At 21.6% G+C, this 21,442-nt stretch overlaps 5 protein-coding genes and 1 long non-coding RNA gene across 19 annotated transcripts; 3 read left to right on the top strand and 3 right to left on the bottom strand.

Moving 5' to 3' along the window:
- Positions 1–1,318: 1,318 nt before the first annotated feature.
- Positions 1,319–4,060, top strand: CaBP1 (Protein disulfide-isomerase A6 homolog CaBP1). The gene is made up of 6 exons (XM_003693753.4): positions 1,319–1,458; positions 1,633–1,823; positions 1,913–2,137; positions 2,233–2,439; positions 2,538–2,863; positions 2,935–4,060. Exons 1-6 carry the CDS (start codon positions 1,443–1,445, stop codon positions 3,251–3,253), a joined length of 1,284 nt encoding a protein of 427 aa, XP_003693801.1. The 5' UTR covers positions 1,319–1,442; the 3' UTR covers positions 3,254–4,060.
- On the bottom strand, positions 2,857–4,641 carry LOC105735478 (uncharacterized). The gene is made up of 3 exons (XR_001112086.3): positions 4,280–4,641; positions 3,093–3,247; positions 2,857–3,017 (listed from the first exon to the last, which is right to left on the bottom strand). It is a non-coding gene; the product is annotated as an uncharacterized LOC105735478 (long non-coding RNA).
- Positions 4,591–11,300, top strand: Grip128 (gamma-tubulin complex component 5). Of its 9 annotated transcripts, none has more exons than XM_086910648.1 (16): positions 4,591–4,756; positions 5,583–5,659; positions 5,785–6,213; positions 6,349–6,608; positions 6,670–6,844; positions 6,929–7,139; positions 7,227–7,527; positions 7,588–7,784; positions 7,849–8,152; positions 8,245–8,464; positions 8,538–8,826; positions 8,898–9,098; positions 9,201–9,283; positions 9,356–9,515; positions 10,340–10,526; positions 10,794–11,300. In XM_086910648.1, exons 2-16 carry the CDS (start codon positions 5,588–5,590, stop codon positions 10,975–10,977), a joined length of 3,273 nt encoding a protein of 1,090 aa, XP_086766774.1. In that variant the 5' UTR covers positions 4,591–4,756; positions 5,583–5,587; the 3' UTR covers positions 10,978–11,300. The 9 variants fall into 9 exon arrangements, with proteins under 9 accessions (XP_086766774.1, XP_086766780.1, XP_086766775.1 ...); XM_086910654.1 differs by having other exon boundaries at positions 4,637–4,756; positions 6,705–6,844; XM_086910649.1 differs by lacking the exon at positions 4,591–4,756 and adding an exon at positions 5,049–5,162.
- RagC-D (Ras-related GTP binding C/D) lies at positions 11,120–13,872 on the bottom strand. 2 transcript variants are annotated; one of them, XM_086910656.1, is made up of 7 exons: positions 13,808–13,872; positions 12,888–13,037; positions 12,356–12,762; positions 12,142–12,278; positions 11,921–12,063; positions 11,690–11,838; positions 11,120–11,618 (listed from the first exon to the last, which is right to left on the bottom strand). In XM_086910656.1, the coding sequence occupies exons 1-7, from the start codon at positions 13,870–13,872 to the stop codon at positions 11,395–11,397; spliced, it is 1,275 nt and encodes a 424-aa protein (XP_086766782.1). In that variant the 3' UTR covers positions 11,120–11,394. The 2 variants fall into 2 exon arrangements, with proteins under 2 accessions (XP_086766782.1, XP_086766781.1); XM_086910655.1 differs by lacking the exon at positions 13,808–13,872 and adding an exon at positions 13,472–13,592 and having other exon boundaries at positions 12,888–13,036.
- LOC100863176 (cyclin-dependent kinase 2-interacting protein-like) lies at positions 12,950–21,389 on the bottom strand. 5 transcript variants are annotated; one of them, XM_086910662.1, is made up of 5 exons: positions 20,758–20,948; positions 20,438–20,661; positions 20,251–20,359; positions 19,944–20,165; positions 12,950–13,036 (listed from the first exon to the last, which is right to left on the bottom strand). In XM_086910662.1, exons 1-4 carry the CDS (start codon positions 20,822–20,824, stop codon positions 19,969–19,971), a joined length of 597 nt encoding a protein of 198 aa, XP_086766788.1. In that variant the 5' UTR covers positions 20,825–20,948; the 3' UTR covers positions 12,950–13,036; positions 19,944–19,968. The 5 variants fall into 5 exon arrangements, with proteins under 5 accessions (XP_086766788.1, XP_086766787.1, XP_086766784.1 ...); XM_086910661.1 differs by lacking the exon at positions 12,950–13,036 and adding an exon at positions 21,305–21,389 and having other exon boundaries at positions 19,844–20,165; positions 20,758–20,829; XM_086910658.1 differs by lacking the exon at positions 12,950–13,036 and adding an exon at positions 21,011–21,224 and having other exon boundaries at positions 19,844–20,165; positions 20,758–20,829.
- LOC100872250 (uncharacterized) lies at positions 13,957–19,952 on the top strand. The gene is made up of 4 exons (XM_003693750.4): positions 13,957–16,179; positions 16,242–16,340; positions 16,406–16,568; positions 16,638–19,952. The coding sequence occupies exons 1-4, from the start codon at positions 14,318–14,320 to the stop codon at positions 18,543–18,545; spliced, it is 4,032 nt and encodes a 1,343-aa protein (XP_003693798.3). The 5' UTR covers positions 13,957–14,317; the 3' UTR covers positions 18,546–19,952.
- Positions 21,390–21,442: the final 53 nt, after the last annotated feature.

Genomic DNA, 21,442 nt, shown 5'->3' with positions numbered 1-21,442 from the left:
CGATAATTCTAGAGAACAAAAATATATAAAAATTTCGATTAAAATTTATTTAAGTAATAAGTAATTAAAGTTTGCATTAGATAAAGCTGATCCTATTCTAAAATCTGTTCATATGAATCCGATTTTTTATTTTTATAATTTATTTGAATGATTATATTTTTAATATACTTTATTTATGTCATAAGCTAAAATATACTTATGATTATCTATTGTTAAAGATAAGATTATTTTGTATAAGTTTATTTGTAAAATTGATTAAATGATATTGTTTTGTTTATGAAAATAGGATTTAAAAGTTGAGATCTTTGTGATGATAATTTTATTATTGTAAAAAAATGCAAATTCGATCATTCAATACTAGAAAAGAGCAAATTTTACTATTTACTGACTTTTTGTTAAGTTTAATAATTTTGACTATTTTTATGTTATCACATTTTAATATTTATTTTAATATAAATATAAAAAATATTAATAATATATTTATTATATTATAATTTTTCACACTATTATATTAAATTATAATTATTTTATTGTATTTTTTTACGATTTAAAAATAAAAATATATTTTGTAAGCGAAAAATCGAGGGAATCTCAAACTAATAATTTCCAACTTGATTATATATAAAAATATGAATTTGTTACCAAATTTATTCTTACTATATTTTGTATCTAAAATAGATTATATTTTTATTAGTAAATATGATTATATTTTTATTATAAATGAATTATAATAGCTTTCAATTTTAAATAATTTATTCTTAATCTAAAATGTATAAATATTGGTAATAACTTTTTAATATAGACTAAATATGTAATAAGAAATTTGAGAATGAAAATTAATAATATAGATTTTGTATATATTAAATCAAAATTTCGTAATCAAATATTAAATAATATTATAAATTGAATATCAGCACTTATTTTATGTTAATCAGTTTTATCATTTTATAAACATATTACATATAAAATAATTATAATGTATTATAGTTTAAATAATAGAACTATTAAATAATTGTTAGTATACAAAAATCAATCATATTTGATAAATATAATGCAGTCTATATTATTATATAGAAATACTTATATCATTTATTTGCATCATTTTTTATCAAATTTATAACAATATTTTTTTTTTATAAAGAAATTATATTATATTATAAAGAAAGTAAAATGCAATAATTTTAATTTATAAAGCAAATAATCTAATTTTGGCTATTCTCATTGAAATGGATGATTCCATTGTAGCGAATGTTTGTTATGTGTGACCAATCAGAATAATCCACGAAAAATTATATTTGGTTATAAAGAGTGGGGAAACAGATAGGACGATTGAATTTTGCAAGGAAAAGCTGTATTCGTTTTGTTCTTATATTTGAAAGATTTTTCCGTGAATGATTTCTCGAAAGAAATTGTAAACTCATTGTCTTATTTTGCTAAGTAAAATGCAAGAATTTTTAGGTAAGTTTTAAAAACCAATATATATATGTAATATATATCTCATTTATTAGTATTAAATTTTACCGGTAAATATATACCATTATAATGTATATATTTTTATTCTTTCAATTAATATTTATTTTTATTTGATTTTATATTATTTAAGAATAATATTGTTATATTTGTTTTATTTAGGTATTTTGCTGTTAATTTCTGGAGCTCATTGTTTGTACTCCAATTCAGATGTTATAAATCTAAAACCAAATAATTTTGACAATTTGGTATTAAATAGTGATAATATATGGATTGTGGAATTTTTTGCACCATGGTGTGGACATTGTCAAATGTTGACGCCTGAATATAACAAAGCTGCAACTGCACTAAAAGTAATTTTTATATTAGAAATATTTTATTTTATTTTAAAAATAATTTATTTTTTTGTTTTATCAGAAATTTGTAATATAAATTTTTTTAGGGTATTGTGAAAGTTGGTGCAGTAAATGCAGATGAACATAAATCTCTTGGAGCAAAATATGGAATACAAGGTTTTCCTACAATTAAGATCTTTGGTATTGATAATAAACCAGAAGATTATAATGGACCAAGAACTGCAGTAGGAATTGTTGATGCTGCTTTAAATGGAGCTGGTCAAAAAGCACGTAGAATTTTAGGAGGAAAAAGAAGTACTGGAGATTTTAAGGTATAGTAACATATAAAAAAATAAAAATACAATAAATAATTAAAAATTTAATAAATTTCAATAAAATAATTGAAAATTTTCTATTGTTATTATAGTCTAAAGATTCCAAAGATGTAATTGAATTAACAGATGATAATTTTGATAAGATAGTAATGAATTCAGACGATATGTGGTTAATTGAATTTTATGCACCATGGTGTGGTCATTGTAAAAATTTAGCTCCTATTTGGGCATCTGCAGCAACAGAACTTAAAGGTAAAGTTAAATTAGGAGCAATTGATGCTACTGCAAATAGAGTAAAAGTAAGTAATTTTAATTTTAAAAGAAACATTATTTAAGATTATCTATATGATATGATTTTCAATCAAATTCTTTTAAAATCTTAATTATGTTATTTTAGGCTGGTCAATATGAAATAAAAGGATATCCTACTATTAAATATTTTGCACCTGGTAAAAAATCTACTGATTTTGTGCAAGAATATGATGGTGGTCGCACAAGTAGTGATATAGTAAATTGGGCATTAGAGAAATTGGCAGAAAATGTTCCAGCACCAGAAGTACTTCAAATTATAAATGAAAAGGGTTTAAGAGAAGTATGTGAAAATAAACCGTTATGTGTTATATCCGTTTTACCGCATATTTTAGATTGTCAATCAGAATGCAGAAATGGATATTTAAAAATATTAAATGAACTTGGAGAAAAATATAAACAGAAAATGTGGGGGTATGCTATCAATCTTATTTATTGCTTAATGAAAATAGAATTTTAAAAACAATATATATATTTTTTTGTAGTTGGGTTTGGACTGAAGCTGGTGCTCAACCTCATATTGAGGAAGCATTAGAAATTGGAGGTTTTGGCTATCCAGCATTAGCAGCTGTAAATATAAAGAAAATGAAATATTCTTTATTAAAGGGTAGTTTTTCATATGATGGTATAAATGAATTCTTACGAGATTTAAGTTATGGACGAGGAGGTACAGCTCCTTTAAAAGGAGCTCAATTACCAACAATTCTTGAAACTAAATCGTGGGATGGCAAAGACGCCGAACTTCCACAAGAAGAAGAAATCGATCTTAGTGACATAGATCTTGATGAAAAGGATGAACTGTAATTATAAAATTTAGTGTTTCTCAAAAACAAACGCACTTTCATATACATATATTAGTAAAATAATTCAATATTTATTTTTATATAACATTATTATCAGTTAATATACTATGTATGTATTAATGTACACTGATAATCATTATCATTATTTTTATCATAATGTTATAAATTTCTTTTGTATTGAAATAAACTTCTTAGGAAGTTTAAATATGTTTAAACAATAATTCTTCCATTGAAGCCAAATTTACAAAATTTATTCATTCCATCAGAATCATATATAATTTATTTAAAATAAAATTAAATTTAAAAATAATTTTTATTATATAAAAATAAAAAATTATTTGTACATTTTTAAAATAATAGTTGGATAAAATTTATAATAAAAATGAAACATATATACAATATATATTTAAACAAAAACTTTTTTATGAGAATATTATAAATTTAAAATAATTACTGGTAATATATAACATGTCATTATGCATTCCATAAAATATTTTTGGTTCTCCCTAATATGGGACCAAAATAAAAAAAAGCAATTATAAATTTAAACATATTTAAAGCATGCATTATTTTTATGTTTATGTGAAATTTCATTATTTGACTGAGTTATACAGGTCTTCCATCATGATATAAAAATAAATTTTATATTCTTCTCTAAAAGATTATAATCTTCTGTAAAAGATTATAATATATGAAATATGTTTATTGTATGTGAATATAAAATATTATCTTATCTAAATATCTAAATTTAACTAATTGTAATCTTAGTTTATGTTTTTATTAAATAAATTCTACCACAAAATTATAATATTGTTTATATATTATTATATATTATTGTATGTATACATTGTTTTTATTTTTGTTTAAAATTTTTATTACTTAATCTTTATTTCAGAAAAATATGAAGTTTCAAATATATTACACATTCATTTAAATATGTATATAGTATATATTTTTATATAATTATTCATTTAAGTTATATTATTATTCTTAATTGTTACTATTATTTTTAATTGTTATTACTTACTTAAATTGCTAAACATAATTTAAAATAAAAAATTTTATTATTAAAATTACATAACATAAGGTTTTCTTATTTTTATTTTTTCTCGTCGTCTTTAGGTTTTTAATCAAATATCAAAATCATCTCAAATGAATTTTAATAAATTTTATAAAGCAAGTATAAACAAATAAAATAAATATAAAAAAAGACAGAGATAAAATCGAAATTAAGCAATCAGTGCAATTTCCAGAGTGTCACAAATGAAACTAATCAAATAAAAAAATTAAAGTAGTAAGATAAGAATTAATCGTCTGTTATTTCTTGAATGTTAAGGATATTTTTTTAATTCACGAGATGGCGTTAATCTTCACTTCAGACTCTATTTTACTTTATTTTTTTTAAATAAATATCTTTAACATTTTTTCCCTATTTTATTTATATTTTATAAAATTTATGTGCTCAAGAGATTCGATATTTAAATACTTGAAATAATCATATATTGTAAATATTTTAAAAAATATTAAATTTAAAAATTTGAAAAAATATAATTTTCATTATATTAATTTTTTCATTTTCTTTAAATTGTAAATTAATATAATAAATTATTATTTATTCGAGATGATTCTAAAATAAATATAATTAATATACATAATAATATCTTTTTAGATTTTTAAAAATATTTCATTAAAATATTTTATTTCTAATTTTTTTAATAAAAGCAATTTTTTATAATTAAAAAAAATATAACATTATACATATTTATTTTTATAACATTAATTTTAACTAAATATTTAATATTATTACAAAATATGAAGTTAATATTATTATATGAAATTCTAGTCTCTTAAAAGATTATTTTTATTTTATTTCTAGAATAACATAAACAGTGTAATATAATGAATTTCAAGTAAAAAAAATAATTTTTCTCTCTATATCGTTTTTATTTATTTTATGTTATAAGAGAATTTAATTTTACTATTTAAAAATGGATTTTAATGTTTTGAAAGTTATGCGCATGCTATTAATTACTTTTTGTTTCTAGAAATATTTGGTAGAATTGATGTCATTTTAATAAAACGAATATTTCAATCTTATTACTATGAAACTGAAATTATATATAAAAAAAATATTTATAATCGTATAATGTTTAAATTGTATAAAAAATAAACAAAGAGTATTTTTTTTAAAGAGGGTTAGAAATAAAATATTTTTTACTAAGAATAAATTATTTGTTTTTATTTATTTATTTATTTTTTTCAATACATTTTTTAAACATTCAATGTGAAATTAATTTTTTATCTTAATTCTATTTTTGTTCTATTTTAAGTAAAAATGGGTACAAAAATATTAAATGATATTCATAATGACATAAAACAATTAATAACAGCAATTACATCTTTTGAGGTAATTAATATTTTATACATATTTATTATTTAAACTAGTTTAAACTAAAATTATAATTATAAATTAAAATTAAAATATCAATAGAATAATAATCATAAATTCTAATAAATAATATTAATATCTAGGAAAATGAAGAAGGATTTCAAATTTGTGAACGTTTCTGTATGACAAATATTAAGCATCATCGATATCTATCTGTTGACAGCAGTAGTACAAAAGAAGCTATTAAAGCTTTAATTAAGAAATTTTCTATTCATGGAAAATATGATGTAGCAAAAAAATTTGAGGAACTTGTTGATACATTTATATTAAGTTTTAATTTTGAACAGCATCCACAATATGATTTACAGTGGCATCTATTAACTTTATTATTGGAATTAGCTAATGAAACATATAAATCTGATTTAGAAACTTTAAAATTAACACGTGGAGAATATACTTTCAATATAACAGGTGAAAATGAAAGTGAAATTACAGAGGAAATTGATTGGATTGAATATTTAAAAGAGGGACAAGAAAATTTTTTCAATGATTATAAAAGTGATACAGATAGTGTAAATACTTTTATTTGCCTTTTTGTTATATTTGATTAATTTATCAAATATAATAAAAATTATATTATATAATAATAAAATAATAATAAAAATTACTTATAAAATATGTTTATTTAAATATCTCATTTCTAATAGGAATGGTCTAATGATACAGAAGACAATGTAGATATACACTCAAATTTTGAAGTACCTATAAATATTACAGATTCAAATAAAGCAATATGCATACCATCTGTTGAAAAAGAATTAAATAAATTATCTTTAGCTCTGAATCAAGAACTTAACTCTAAAAATTGGCTGTTGTTAAATGTTCAAAATAGTTGGTGGAATGAATTAGAATGGAGAAAATATCCAGTTAAAAGCAATTTTTTTGATGCTCATTTTTGTGAAATTTGGTAGGTATTTATTTGCATTATTATTTTTTCTTATATCATATTTTCAATAAATATTAAATAGGTATAAAGCAAATGGGAGAAATTTTTATACATTAGGAACCCTTAGTGAGTATGTAGTATGTAGAGAATTGTTATGGATGTTTTATGCTCCATCACAAATGGTAGTGTTTCAACAAAATGAAGAAACAAAAGAATTTTCTATACGTCCTAATATATCAATACCTAGTTTAACTACTGTGAGTATATAATAAATAATTTATAAATATAATTATAATTATTTATAAATTGTGCAATGTAAGATTATTAATAAAATATTTTAGATTGCATTTAATAATATTCTTTTACCATTTTGTAAGTACTTTTCAATGATACATGATATAGAACAATTTGGAATTAGATTGTATTCAAAACAGGATGACTTTTCTAAAAAACCACCCTTAACATATGAGACATATAATGCTATTTTGAGACAACATTTAATACAATTTAAAAATGAAATAATTAATATAGAAAAAATTCTTATGAAACAAGGTATAAATAATAATTTTCTTTAAATTTAGTGAATATTTATAAATATTTTTACTATATTTATTAATTTATATTTATATTGGATTTTAGATAGTAATTTTACATTTTTGTCTTTATCATCAATTTTAAAAAAAAATTTATATAATATAAAAATTTTATATGAAGTTCATAAAAAATCTATATCTAATTGGATACTTCATCCAAATTGGAAGTGTGCATCTAAATTATTGTCATCTTTGTATTTTGAAATACAAAATTCACACAATCGAGAAAAAACTAATATTTGTATTAGTTTATATTTAGCTAGTTTTACTGTTTATTTAAACATAATCGATACATGGTTAAGTGAAGGCCGATTTGAAGATTGGAGAGAAGAATTTATAATTACAAGGTAACTATGAATGTATAGTAAAGTAATAAATATAAATGATAAATTATTTATTCATATTAGGTTATCAAATAGTGCAATTTTAGAAAATAATGCACAATATGAAACATTTTCTTTGAGATCTTTGGATAATATATGTTTAATGGATCCAATTATGCAATTCTTAATAAAAAAAATACAATATATAGGACAAAGTATTGAATTATTAGTATCTTTGGATCGAATTACAGATATATGGAAGATTAACATAAGAGAAAATGGTGTGTAATACTTGTATACTTGTATATTTTTATATGTAAATATTTTATTATATAATTTTTTCAGAATTAAAAAAATCATTGGTTGATGAATTTTATATTAAATTAGAAACAGAAATTTCTAAATATAGTACAAATGAACAAGAAAAAGAAGAAATATCTTCATCTCAAGAAGAAGAAGTTACAAAAAATGAATATGACAAAGATGTAGAAAGAAATATTACAAAACAATTAACTGAGTTTAATAATCCATTTTTATTAAAAGCTTTTGAAGATTATCTTCCTCCTGAATTATTAAAAACAAATAATTCTGATAATATTAATATTCCCAAAATTCAAAATATCAAAGTAGAAACTAATATCTTCAAAAGGTTTATCTTTAAAGTTCTTATTATAATATATATACTTCAAATAAATTTTCTTACAAAAATTATTTTGTTAAATATAAAATATTATATTTTAGACTTGAAAAAGTATCAAATTATATATTACCATTCAGAAAAATATTAGAAAATATTTTAGCAGATATATTAATTTTGCGATATAATGGTGCTAGTAAATTAGTCAAAAATATTATGTCTGAAGAATATAAATTAGAATTACATTTAATGTTAATGAGATCTGTTTATATGATGGAAGCAGGCCATATTATGAACAAATTTTATCAAAGATTGTTTCATGAGGTATACTATAAAATATTTAATATTCAATGTATTATTTTTTTAATAATTAAATCTTCATTTAAATTTTGCTTAGATTGAAAATAATCAAATGTGGAATAATTCATATTTTTTATCATGCATATTAGAAGAAATTCTTTCTCAATGGTGGTCAGATTTAAGTTCACGTTGGTCTATTACAGTCTCTAACATTCATACAAATCAAGTATTAATAGCTGTTGATAATATAACATTACATTATGCAATAGGCTGGCCGATTAATATTGTATTAAACGAAGAAACTTTTATAAAATATAACGAAATATTTAGATTTCAATTGAAGTTAAAATGGGCTTTATGGACGCTAAATAATTTAAGATTTAGTGGTAAAAAAAATACGAAAAATTTATATTTTTTATTTTTAATAAATCATTGTAAATAATTATGTTCTTTATAGATTTAGAAGGTACAAAATCAATGTATAAGAGGAATAAATTGGAACAGTTTCATATAAGACGCATTGAAAGTTTACGATTTTGTTTGTTACATGCAATTACTTCAGTACATACTTATTTATCAGGTCAAGTATTACAAAATTTAAGTCTTATGTTAGAAAAATCTTTAACCCAAGCTGAAAGTTTAGATACAATTATATCAAGTATGTATAATGATAAATTTTTTAAAATATATAAAATATTAATTAATAAAAGAAATTTATTAATTATATAAATAAATATAATTTTATTTTTTAAAATTGTAGTTCATAATGAATATTTAAACAAAGTTCATGAACATTGTTTATTAACTGCTGAATATGAAGATTTAATGGCAACAATAAATAATGTATGTATATATATGAAATGTCATTATTTAATACATATATTTTGAATAATTATAAAAATAAATCTATTTCAGTTAATTGAAATGTGTAATCATATCAGAGCACGATGGAATTATAAGAAGTTAACATTTGCTAGTGAAGAATTAGATGTATTAGAAAACAGTTATAATAAATATCATACATATCTTGCTTTAGCCTTACATAATGCAGTTCAGAATAAGGATGCAAATTATTGTAAGTCTGAAATTTTATTAATAATATTATATGATTTATTTCAATCTGATATTTTTATTTATTTATGTTTAATTAACTAATAATAAAACATTAAATGTTTTATTATACTATTTTATAAAGATTTGTGATAATTCCTATCAATATAAGTTTAAAATTCTATTATAATATTTTAAATAATATTTATTATGAATTGTTCTAATTTATAAAGATTTTTTATTATTATTATAATTATATTATTATAATATAATATATATAAAGTATTAATTCTAAAAATGAATATATTATTATATTGATTTAAATTATCATTTAATGTTTTTTTTTAATTACTTTGTTCACAGTGACTGGTTTAAGCTCTGCATTTAACTGCAGTATGTCATATGTTTAACAATAATATATTTTTAAATTTTCTGTATTCAATAATATTAATTGTATTCAATAACATATCATAATAATATATAAATATTTTATTTTTATCAATTAAATATTACTAATAAAAAATATAAGTTATCATTAATTAGAATAATATAATGTTGTTATTATTCTTATATCTTATGTTTTCATTTCTTGAGAAAAATGTATATATATATTAATATATATATATATATATATATATATATATATATTATAATATATATTATATATAAATATTGTACATTTTATATTTAAATTTATGTAAGTTTATATTTATAAAAATTTTAATATCGTGTTGTGTCTAATTTTTACATTAAAAATATTTATTTATTTATTTTTCACGAATCATATTAGTTTATATTAGTAATTCCTTTCATTCAAAAATCCTAGCCAATCCTTATAAATCTTTTCAGACGAATTGATGCTGCAATATCAAATTAGTACAAAAGATATTTATGTAGAAAATAATGTTACTATGTATCCACTGAATAATCTCAGTCGTAGTTTGTTAATTGAAGTAGCTTATCAATACTTACCACCATCAGGTTTGCCTATTCCAATTCCAAAGATTATACATAAATTAGATTGGTATAGCAGCAGGTAAGAAAATAAATATTTTAAAATTATATCTTAATAAAATTAATATTTTTTATTAAATTTATATACAAAGTGAATTATTTTTAATAAAAAGATTAACTTTAAAAGCTACAAAACTTATGATAAAATTAAAAAATTAAATATAGTTCTATGAATATATATGTAGTATTTTATTTTAAAATATAAATTTTAAATGTTTTTAAAAATAAATAAATTTTTAAAATAATTATTAAATTATAAAATTATAATATAAATTTTTATATTTTCTAGTTTAAATTCTGAAAAGTCTTTACCAAATGACATTATTCTAAATGAATATGAACAAACATTTTCATATATACGATGGTATCAATTAGAAGAAAGTGTTGTTGCAATCAATTTATCTCCATACATATTACATCGTGAAATGCAAGATCTTATTAATGATGAAAAATCAGAAACAAATTATTTATAAAAAAAATAAATTATATGAAATTTAATCAAAAATAAGCTACAAAATATATTGATAGAGATGAAAAATAGATGTTTATAAAGAAGTACTACTTTTGTATTATTTCACGGAGGAATTGAAAAATAATGAAACATTATAACAATAGTTAATAAATATGTAAATTATTATTTTTGTATTTGGAAATAATTTATTTTAATATACAATTGTATGTATATATACATATATATACATCTTACACTATATATATATATATGTATATACATATTTCTGTAATTTAATTTCATTAAAAAAATTGGTAAGAAATAATAAAATAAATACATCTTGTAGTAAGTAAATATTTATAAAATTAAGTTATGAATAACATGATTGCAATATCTTATTAGCATTATGTAAAGAGAAAAATTCTATTTACTCAAACATTTAAAGAAAAATTCTATTTTGCGCAAAACTCTGTGCATTTACAACAGTACCGTTTTGTCCCATTGTTCCACTTTGTGACACTGTAGGAGCATTTACAGTTTCACTTAAATTAATAGATGGTGTTGAATGATTATTAATATTTGCAGTAGTCAATGCTTTATTACGCAATTCAAAAACTTGTTGTATAGCTTTACGAAAACAAAGAAAGTTATAATCAATTACACCTGTAAATTAAAAAAAAAAAATCTGATACCATATTATGATTGCATTTTTTAATAGATTTAAATAAAAGTACCTTGTCTATCAAAATTATCTTCGCGCAAAATACAAACTAAAGCCAAGAATTTATTAACTTCTCTTAAATACAAAATTGTTCCATTATTTAGTTTGATTAAGCTAGAACTTTGATTATCAAATGCTGCAGCCTCTAAATCTTCTCTTAAACTAAAATTAATGATGTGATATAAATTTTTTTTATTATATAATTATATACATATAAATTTTTATATAGAAATTTGAGACATACCCATATATGCAAGATACATCAATAACAACATCAATCATATCACAACAAAGTTCATAACTTTGCATATCTACAGGAGAACTATCAGTTGCAATATAAATTTTAGATACTACATCAAATAAAAATGCCTTTTCAATTGCAGAATTCTGAAAAACAAATTACAAATTATTTTATAAAAATATATATGATAAATGTTTATATTTAATAATCATATTTTTTCTTACTGATATGAGTATGTTAAGTAAATTTTCTAGAGTTGGTAACTGTGGTATCAATTTTTGTACAACTTTGCTAAATGCTTCAAATATACTATGATCATATATAGATGTTAAATGAAAACTTAGATGTATTTGATCACATCCTAAAATATATATATATAAATATATATAAATAATTATTAATAAAATATAAATTTCCTATTACTTGATTTTTGTTTACCAGAATCTGCAAGATCATCATTTGCTCTAGTATGTATATCCCTTTGTGTTTCCATTTTGCAATCATCAGATAAACCATCAACCTTATGTATGAATACTTCAAATTTTATTGCTTGATTAACCTTATATGCTTTTGTAACTGTTAAATGAAGTTTATTAAGTGCTTCCATATAATCATCTTGAGCATCAATAACAAAAACTAAAGCTCCACAACCACCAAATATCATATCGCTATCAAAAGTAGGATCAAAAAAGTCAATTTGTCCTGGAAAGTCCCAAATTTGAAATTGAACAAAACTAGAGTTACTTATATCATCTTTAATAATTTTATTTGTGCTTTCCAGAAATAATGTTTCATTTGGTGACATTTTATGAAAAACTACTTTTTGTATTGATGACTTTCCACTCCTAAAATATTAATATTAAAATAATAATAATTATATTAAATAATATTAATAACAATATAATTAACAATCATATTAAAAAAAAATTAAAAATAAAAATATATATTTTATTAAATATATTTTAGATACCTTCGAAGACCCATTAATAATATTCTAGGTTTTTGTTCTCCTGCTAAAGGATCTATAGATCCTTCTGTTTCTCCATCAAATGGGGCATATCCAAAGTCTTTAGGAAAAGAACCTACATCATAACTAGCTTGATATTGATCATCATCATCCTACAAAATGAAAATTCTCTAATATAACATTAATAACATAACATTAATAAATATAACAAATGATAACATATTTAAAGTTATTTATAAAATAGTTTATTATAGAACTACTATTTTATATATAATCATTATTTTATATATTTGCATATGTAAACATTTAATTACTAAATACTTTTTAATATCCTAATATATTAGATTTCTAAATATTTTCATAAAGATAAAATTTTAAACAAATGATAAAATTTTATCTGACAATTTAAAATAAAAAATTATTCACTAGAATAATTGGATTAAATGTTACAAATAATCAATTATTTCACTATTAATTAAATTGATTTCATTGTTGAATAGAAATTTTTAAATAATTTATTTATAAATTAATAAAAGAATAAGAAAAAAATTACGAATATAGTAAATTGAATCATCGACGATACTCACCATATTAGAACTGTGTATATTTTATTTATTTGATATTTCTTTTATATATATATATATATATATATATATATATATATATATATGTTAAAATAGAGAGACAAAAAGACAGAAAGAGAAAGAGAGATTTTGGATTTATAAAATTTATAATATTATCGCACAATTACAAATTTAAGATGTTGTATATTAATTACAGTAAATATCAATATATATTATATATATTCTTGTGAACAATTACGTGAAAGTACAATAAATCATACACAGTAGTTTGATATAATATCACAGCAAGTGACGATTAGACTAAAATATAATGCACAAAAATAAATATTCATTTTCAATCATTCAAATCTATGAAACAAAGAATTGTGCATAAAGTTTATACAACATATTAGAATAATATTCATATACAAATTTTTTATCTATTTCAGTTAATTAACTTTATTTTTTTATACTATTATGTCTAACATACACAAAAATGTATCGCAAGATTCATAATTCCATCACATAAAAAAACTATCTCGTAACAAAGTATACCTAATATCAAATAAACGGTACAATGAAAATAGACATTACTGTGAATTACCAACTGTATATTTGTAATTACCAACTCTATACTCTTATATTCTACTGATGATGTCGCCATTTTCTTTACTGCATCTATGACAAACTTCATATACCTCATATGTTTCTGTTTGCGCGAAAAACGTGTACAGCGAAATGAAATAAACGTAAATTATAAAAGGATTTTCTGAAGAAAGAATTGTATAAAATATTATTCTAAAACATGAAAGTGATTGTCACTATTGTGTGATTATATTTTTTAAGCTAAAAAGCTAAAAAATTTATGATATGGCAGAAATTTCGAATTCTACTGTGTTTACAAACGATGCACCTTCTACTGGTGCTTCTGATCTTCTTCAACAAGCTTTTCAACAAGTTGTTGATGATGACGATCATGATAATGAGTTTGTGGCATTTTTACAAAATGACGATAATGATTCTCAAACTATTCACTTGACTCCAGAACAAGCAGCAGCTTTAGGCTTAACCTTTGAGGTAACCTCGAATGAAGAGGTTATATATCAACAAGATCAAGATAATACTACTTCAAATATAGCAGAAAATATTTCTATAAAAGATAAAATTAATGAACAGGACCAAAATTCATTATCTTCTCAGGAATCTATAACAATTGATCAGTTAAATTATCAATCTGAACAAATACAAAAATCCAATGAAACTGAATTGATTAAAACAGAGTGTATTGATTTTCAAGAATGGCATATGCAAAAAGTTTCTCAAACAGAACAACTTCAAGATCAAATAGTTGAAAATGATATATCATTAGAAGAAATGAATTTGAATAGTCAAAATCATGAATCTCAACAAATAATTGAACATCAAAATAATATAATTCAACAAAATTCGAATGCACAGACATTAGTTTTGGATCAGCCTAAAGTACATGGAATAAAAACAGATATTACACAAGTAAAAAATATTCATGAAAATGAATTGCAATATACTATTGAAGATAATATAGCACAAAATCAACTTAATACAATACCTAATACTCAAGCGCAAATTTTACAAAAATTACCTGTGATTTTACCATCTTCACAATTTATTATAAAACCTGCACAAACTATATTAAAACCAGCTAAAAATATTAGATTACTTCAAAATTCAAATAAACTCTCTAACACAACTGTTAATTCCATTAATGCTGTACATTCACTTAATACTAATTCAAATCCTAATTCTGTATTACTTTCAAAAGCTACAATAGTAAATAATTTATCACCACAAATAATAAAAGCTACACCTATAACAGCTCAGTTATTAAATACTAGTGGTATATCTGCACAATTATTAAATACTTCTCAGTTTTTAACTGGTACTTGTGATATACAAAATCAATCTATTGGTACTTCACATATTTCAAATACTATTGTAAATACTACATCTGGAGCAACGCAAAATCTTGTTACTTCACAAATACGTTTGTCTCCAATTGTAAAAACATCACAATCTCTTCAAAAAGGAAATGTTCAACAATTTTTAACTCCAGTGCTAAAAAGTGCATCAACTGTGCTTCCAAAGACTAATCAAATTCTTAATAATACCAATGTGACTACAGCTATTCCTGCACAATTTTTAAAATCTGTACAAATCCCTTCTCAGCTACTTAAAACAAGGGCCACTATTGGTAAAAAAAATTCAGGAATAATTGGAACAGCAAAAACTACAACTAATTCTGATACACCTGTTGTACTTCGAACTGCATCTATTGTAAAAACTCAAGATTTAAAAACAGTAACAACAAATTCTATTTTAAAACCAACTCAAATTTCATCAACGCCTATATCTATTTTAAAACCTCAAACAAAAATTACGTTTAATAATGCAACTAAACAAAATGTAACTGTTGCAAACCAAAATATTACTAATGTTTCAAGTAATTTACAAAATACTTCACAAAAAACACAACATAACAATACATATGAATCTATTAAATCAATTCAAAATGAAACTACTAGACAAAAACTTAATTTTATAGTAAATGGCACAAATCTTAAAGTAAATAAAAAAGTTAAAAGTACTCCCATTAAATCTACAACAATAGTAAATGAATCTACAGATGCATCTAAGCCATTAGGTTCTAGTGAAAATCCAATACAAATAGTTCAGCAAGGTCAAACATTTCATAGGTAAGTAACAAATATTAATAATATAATTACCAATTATTTTATAACAATTATATTTGTTCTAGTATGCAACGTTTAACACCAATGCAATTAAAACAAATTGCACATGTTTTGCAACAACGTAGCCAAGAAACAGCTACATCAAATGAAAGAATAGTATATAGGTCAGTATATATATTTATTTAATATTATAAAATTTTATATCTAAATAATTTAAATGTACATTCAGAGTGGTATTTCCCGAAGAATTGGATTTACAAATTAGAAATCCAGGAAATTTATTAAAAAATCGTGGTGGAAAAAGAGGTAGACCAAAAAAAAGTACTATAAGACCTTCATTGCTTCCACCTAAACCACCACCAATTCCTGATGAAGAACAAGAAGAATTAAAAGTAGATTTTATTTATTTTTTTAAATTTTTAAATTATTTTACAATTTTAATATATTAATCCTTTTTTCAGGATGAAAGAAAAAAAGTTGTAGCCAGAACACGATCTGGTAGACTTTCTCGACCTCCTAGACATATGGTGCGAGATTATAAACATTTACATCATTTAGATTTTCTACAACCTGACTTAGATGATTCAGATGGTGGCTATAGTGATTATAATACTAATAATGATAAACTTGAAGAAGAAGAATCACCTAAAGAATTATTAACAGGTCTTGAAGTACCAAAAAGAAAAATATCAGATCATTTTAGATGTCCTACATGTAATAAAATATATTTAGGGCGTACTCGTATGGCAAGGCATTTTGAAATGCATCCTGATCATGGAAGTCCTGAGCAACTACCTCCTCCAACACCTGAACCTGAATTAAAACAAAATGGAGGACAAGATCCTTTAAAACGTAAAGGAAAAAAACGTGGTCCTTGGGCTTATGTTACACCAGAAGCTAAATCAGAAAGACGCCAAATAAAATTGCAAGAAGCGATTTCTGTATGTGAAAATCTCGAAATAATAAAAATTGCTGCAAAACCGGTACTTAACGCACAATCATTATTTGATTTATTGGTATTAAAGTCTGAAAATAATGTAAGAAATTTTTTGGACGAGTTAAAACAATTAATGGATAAAATACGAGAAAAAGCTGGAACAATGTTAACAATTGCAAATAGTGATGAGGAATTAAATGAAGATTTAATTGATATCACTGAAGAATCACTTTGTGATGCTTTAGGTCTTAATCCAGGATTATATAGAATTAACAATGAAGCTCTAAAAAAAAGTGATACTTCTATTTGCACTACTTATGACAATAGAGAGCCACCTCTTAAACTTCAAAAAATAGATAATTCTGAAGATGGTAAAGAAAATATAGAGGAACGAATGTCCAGTGGTTTTTCTGAAAGTTCAGATCTTAGTGTTTCGGACTTTTTAAGTGATAGAAGAAATGATTCTATAACAAATCCTACTTGTCCAGAAGTGCTATCTGCTTTAACATTAATGCGAAGAAATCCTAGTCCTGTGAATAATACAGAAAATAATAAATCTAACAATGTTTCAAAACTTTTAATTTCAAATCCAGAAATTCAAAATCAAATTTCAGATAATCCCGGATTTCAAAAAGTTGATATCACTTCACCAAAAGTTTCAAGTTATCAAAAATCAGAGTCTCATAAAGAAAACTTTACAAAATTAGGAAATAGTTTAGGATCATCAAACTTTTGTAAAGTTGAAGATAATTATGAACAATCTAAGATAGAACATATGGAACAAGCTTTTATAAAATTAGAACCAACAGAACAAGGATTTGTTAAACTAGAAAATGGTTCTATGGATACTTATTCAAAACAAGATACTCAAAATTTTGATAAAATACAAAATGGTTTAGATAACATGGAGAATGGATCTCAAAATTTTATCAAAGGATTCCAAAAATTAGTTTCCAAAATAATTCCTATGACATCATCAGATTTAAATTGTGTTAAAACTCAGTCTGCATCATTAGATACAGGTTCTTGCAAAATAATGCCTGCTACTTCTGGTTGCAAAATTTCAGATAGCCTGCCTATACTTCAAGATGCAGTACCAATAATTTCCAATAATTGTGATACTAATATATTTGGCAGTTCAGAAAATTTAGATATGTCAAAAATAGCTCAGTATGATCATATAGCACATTTAGATATTTTAAATACAAGTGGAGTCATAGATAAAAACTTATTAATCGATGAAAAATTAGTCGAACAGTTACATTTAGTAGATCAATCAAATTTAGTTGATGAACTTGTATCTGAACGATTAAAAAATATTATGCCAGATAATATTTTAGAAAATAATTTGATATCAAATAATTCAAATTTAGATACAGATCTTGATTTTGAAGCATTAAGTGAAGAATTTAATAGAAATACTAGAAGTTGATTCTTGGATAACATGCAAAATGTTCCTAAAAAAATTGAAATAATAAATATAGTATATAATAATATCAAACTTATGCAATTGAAATTGTATATGTATGATTACACACAATAATGTAGATATTTTTTTATAGAAATTCTGACAGTATCACACTCAATATATTATAATTTCCATATTTGAATGAAGAATACTATTAACAGTAAGATAATATGTCTTGCATTCTGACATGTGTATGTAAATAAGACTGTTTCTGTTATATTTATTGTGTATAATGTATATTTTATATGAAAAAAGATAGTTATACTACATTGATAATATCAAAAATGTATCGGTGTTAGTCAAAGGAGTTTCTACTTTGTCAGATAACACTTCAACAAATTTTTACTGAAACATATAAATTTTTTTTTTAAACAAATAATCTTTATAATCATACATAATGCAATTAATATTTTTAGTTAAATTTCTTGAAAAAAAGTTTCATATGATAAACTAAAAAATAAGAAATTAAAATTATATGTTAAACAATGTAAAATATAAATATATAAATTTTATGTAAATATAACTTTTCATAGATATTAGTTATATAATCAGGTAGAAATATATTATAATAATTTTTTTTAGTTAGAATATTAAAAAAATGATTATGCACAAATTATTTTATGATTCAATTTTGACTTCCTATATCTAGTGAATATTTATCATCTGTAAAATTTGTATTGCTAATGGACAAAATAAAAATTGTATTTATATTATATCAATAATTTCATAATAACTGTAAAAAAAGATAATGAAAACTGAAAAAATGAAGATAATGATTTCAGAAATTGTAAGTAATAATTAATGAATAAAAGTGAATTATTTACAATTTTTGTATGAAATATTAAATCATTAAAAATACTTAATACACCAAAAAAATAATTCCATCCACATTGTTATAGCATTTATGTACAGTGGAAATTATTAATTTTGTATTTATCTGTAAATATGTATTATACATATATAAGAAGTTATTGATATAATTAAATGTTAATGGCACTAGTAATATTAGAATAATTGTAACTAATCATAAATGCATTAATTTTGCAGGTTTAGTTCCTTGTATCTTTAAGATACACTTTCTAGAATCTGCATTTTCAAACAAACATATAATATGTTTATACTTGTCTATATTCATATTAATTTTTTGTGATCTCAGGTACCAATTGTAAACAGAACTTCATAATTCAAATATATTTCAATTTCATATTTTGGTTTTGTGAAATTATACAAATGGTATTTGAAAAGCCACAAATAAATGATCATTCTGTTAATCTTTGTTTTATTTCATAGTTATAACTTATGATATAATACAAAAAAATAATCATTGTAAACACTGAATTGTTTTTGAAATAGAACACTTACCAAAATTTATATCAATAATAATTTATTACCTATGTCCACTCTCTATTAACATTGATTCCAAGAATGTTGTCAAATTATATGGTAATAATGGTTGATGTACCCAACTAGCAAGAAACAACATTTTCCATGAATCTGTATAATAATGTGCTATATTTTCTAAAACTTTAAGCTTTACTTTTAATTCACGGGAATATGCATCATATATTAATTGTGCAATTTCTCCTAAAATTAATCATAACCCTAATAAGATAAATTAATTTCAAAAATTCAATTAAATTTTATAAAATATAATTATAAATATTTTTACCAAATTTTAAATTAGGCCATGTTATAAATAACTTGTTCATATTAGTTTCTAAAGATGCCGTTATTTTTATATGTTGTGTAATTTGAGCAAAATTTTCTACGATAGTAATCTATAAAAAATATTATAATAAAAATATTTTTTTTATAATAAAAATATATTAGATGAAAAATATTAAAAGATGCATTACCAATGAATCACAAATATTTTCTAATTTATCACATTGTTCTTGCAAAATTTCAGAATAAGAATTATCCTGTTTTACTTGAATTATATTTTTGAGTAATATTATTCCTTCTAAGTGAAGTGTATTCCATATTTGTATATTTTTATGAATATCTGCAATTAAATCTCGTATATGCCGAGCAGAACCTGTTAAATTTTTTCCTTGTGTTGATTTTGCATGTGAAAGTTCTGTAATATGAATCCAATAAAACATGTTTTTTATATTTGCTTATATATATATATTATTAAAAAATGAATATACAATAAAAAAATTAAATTACTTACTATTAACAGAAGAAAATTGTTCTTTATTTTTCATCTGTATGTGACACACTTTTTTAACACAATCCATCGCAACTAGATTTTTATGAAAACATACATTAATAAAATAAGTAGGAAAATGATAAATTAATGATTACATACAGAAATTAAAAATATACTTAATATATAAACATTTATATTAATTAATTAGAATATAACAATAAATTTATTCGTTCAATCGATTAATTTATACATATGTAATTATAAATATGAAAACCTTATATAGCACAAAGAATATTTGTATATAATTATTATTCAAATAAATATAAATATAAAAGATATATATAAGATTATATTTTTGATATATAGCAATAAAATTATAAAAATTTGAAAGATTGTCTTATTGGTTAATTATGTTAAAATAAAGTATTTTAAAAGAGAAAGAACCAATGATAATAACATTTCCGTTAAATTCCTAATTATCCATTTATATATATTTACATATGATAAATATTAAGTAAAATTTTATAATATTTTAAATTTAATTTGATTTTATTAATTTTATAATTACTTTAAAAAACTATTTAATTGTATTTACGTTCAAATTTTATGTAAAATTTTAGATATTTATCTTTGCATTTTAAATATATAAAAGCAAAGGATATAGATGGCGCCTATGATGCAATATGTATTTAATTATGCGCTAAAA

This window comes from Apis florea, unplaced genomic scaffold (genome assembly GCF_048593485.1).
Source record: "Apis florea isolate Af1SG1 unplaced genomic scaffold, ASM4859348v1 contig_3195_pilon, whole genome shotgun sequence".
NCBI lineage: Eukaryota > Metazoa > Arthropoda > Insecta > Hymenoptera > Apidae > Apis > Apis florea.
The sequence above is the reverse complement of the archived record's forward strand: the minus strand, read 5'-3'. Positions and strand labels throughout refer to the sequence as shown.

Coding starts and splice junctions, on each gene's coding strand:
- CaBP1 (XM_003693753.4), top strand. Junction 2,138..2,232: donor GAAGTACTGGAGATTTTAAG/GTATAGTAACAT, acceptor TTGTTATTATAG/TCTAAAGATTCCAAAGATGT. Junction 2,440..2,537: donor CTACTGCAAATAGAGTAAAA/GTAAGTAATTTT, acceptor ATGTTATTTTAG/GCTGGTCAATATGAAATAAA.
- Grip128 (XM_086910648.1), top strand. CDS start 5,588: ATGGGTACAAAAATATTAAATGATATTCATAATGACATAAAACAATTA. Junction 9,099..9,200: donor TTTAGATACAATTATATCAA/GTATGTATAATG, acceptor TTAAAATTGTAG/TTCATAATGAATATTTAAAC. Junction 9,516..10,339: donor GAATAAGGATGCAAATTATT/GTAAGTCTGAAA, acceptor AAATCTTTTCAG/ACGAATTGATGCTGCAATAT.
- RagC-D (XM_086910656.1), bottom strand. CDS start 13,872: ATGAATATTATTCTAATATGTTGTATAAACTTTATGCACAATTCTTTG. Junction 12,279..12,355: donor TGATGATCTTGCAGATTCTG/GTAAACAAAAAT, acceptor TATATATTTTAG/GATGTGATCAAATACATCTA. Junction 11,839..11,920: donor GATGTATCTTGCATATATGG/GTATGTCTCAAA, acceptor CATTAATTTTAG/TTTAAGAGAAGATTTAGAGG.
- LOC100872250 (XM_003693750.4), top strand. CDS start 14,318: ATGGCAGAAATTTCGAATTCTACTGTGTTTACAAACGATGCACCTTCT. Junction 16,180..16,241: donor CAAGGTCAAACATTTCATAG/GTAAGTAACAAA, acceptor TATTTGTTCTAG/TATGCAACGTTTAACACCAA. Junction 16,569..16,637: donor AAGAACAAGAAGAATTAAAA/GTAGATTTTATT, acceptor TCCTTTTTTCAG/GATGAAAGAAAAAAAGTTGT.
- LOC100863176 (XM_086910661.1), bottom strand. CDS start 20,824: ATGGATTGTGTTAAAAAAGTGTGTCACATACAGATGAAAAATAAAGAA. Junction 20,662..20,757: donor ACAATTTTCTTCTGTTAATA/GTAAGTAATTTA, acceptor TTCATATTACAG/AACTTTCACATGCAAAATCA. Junction 20,360..20,437: donor AAAATATTTGTGATTCATTG/GTAATGCATCTT, acceptor TATTTTTTATAG/ATTACTATCGTAGAAAATTT.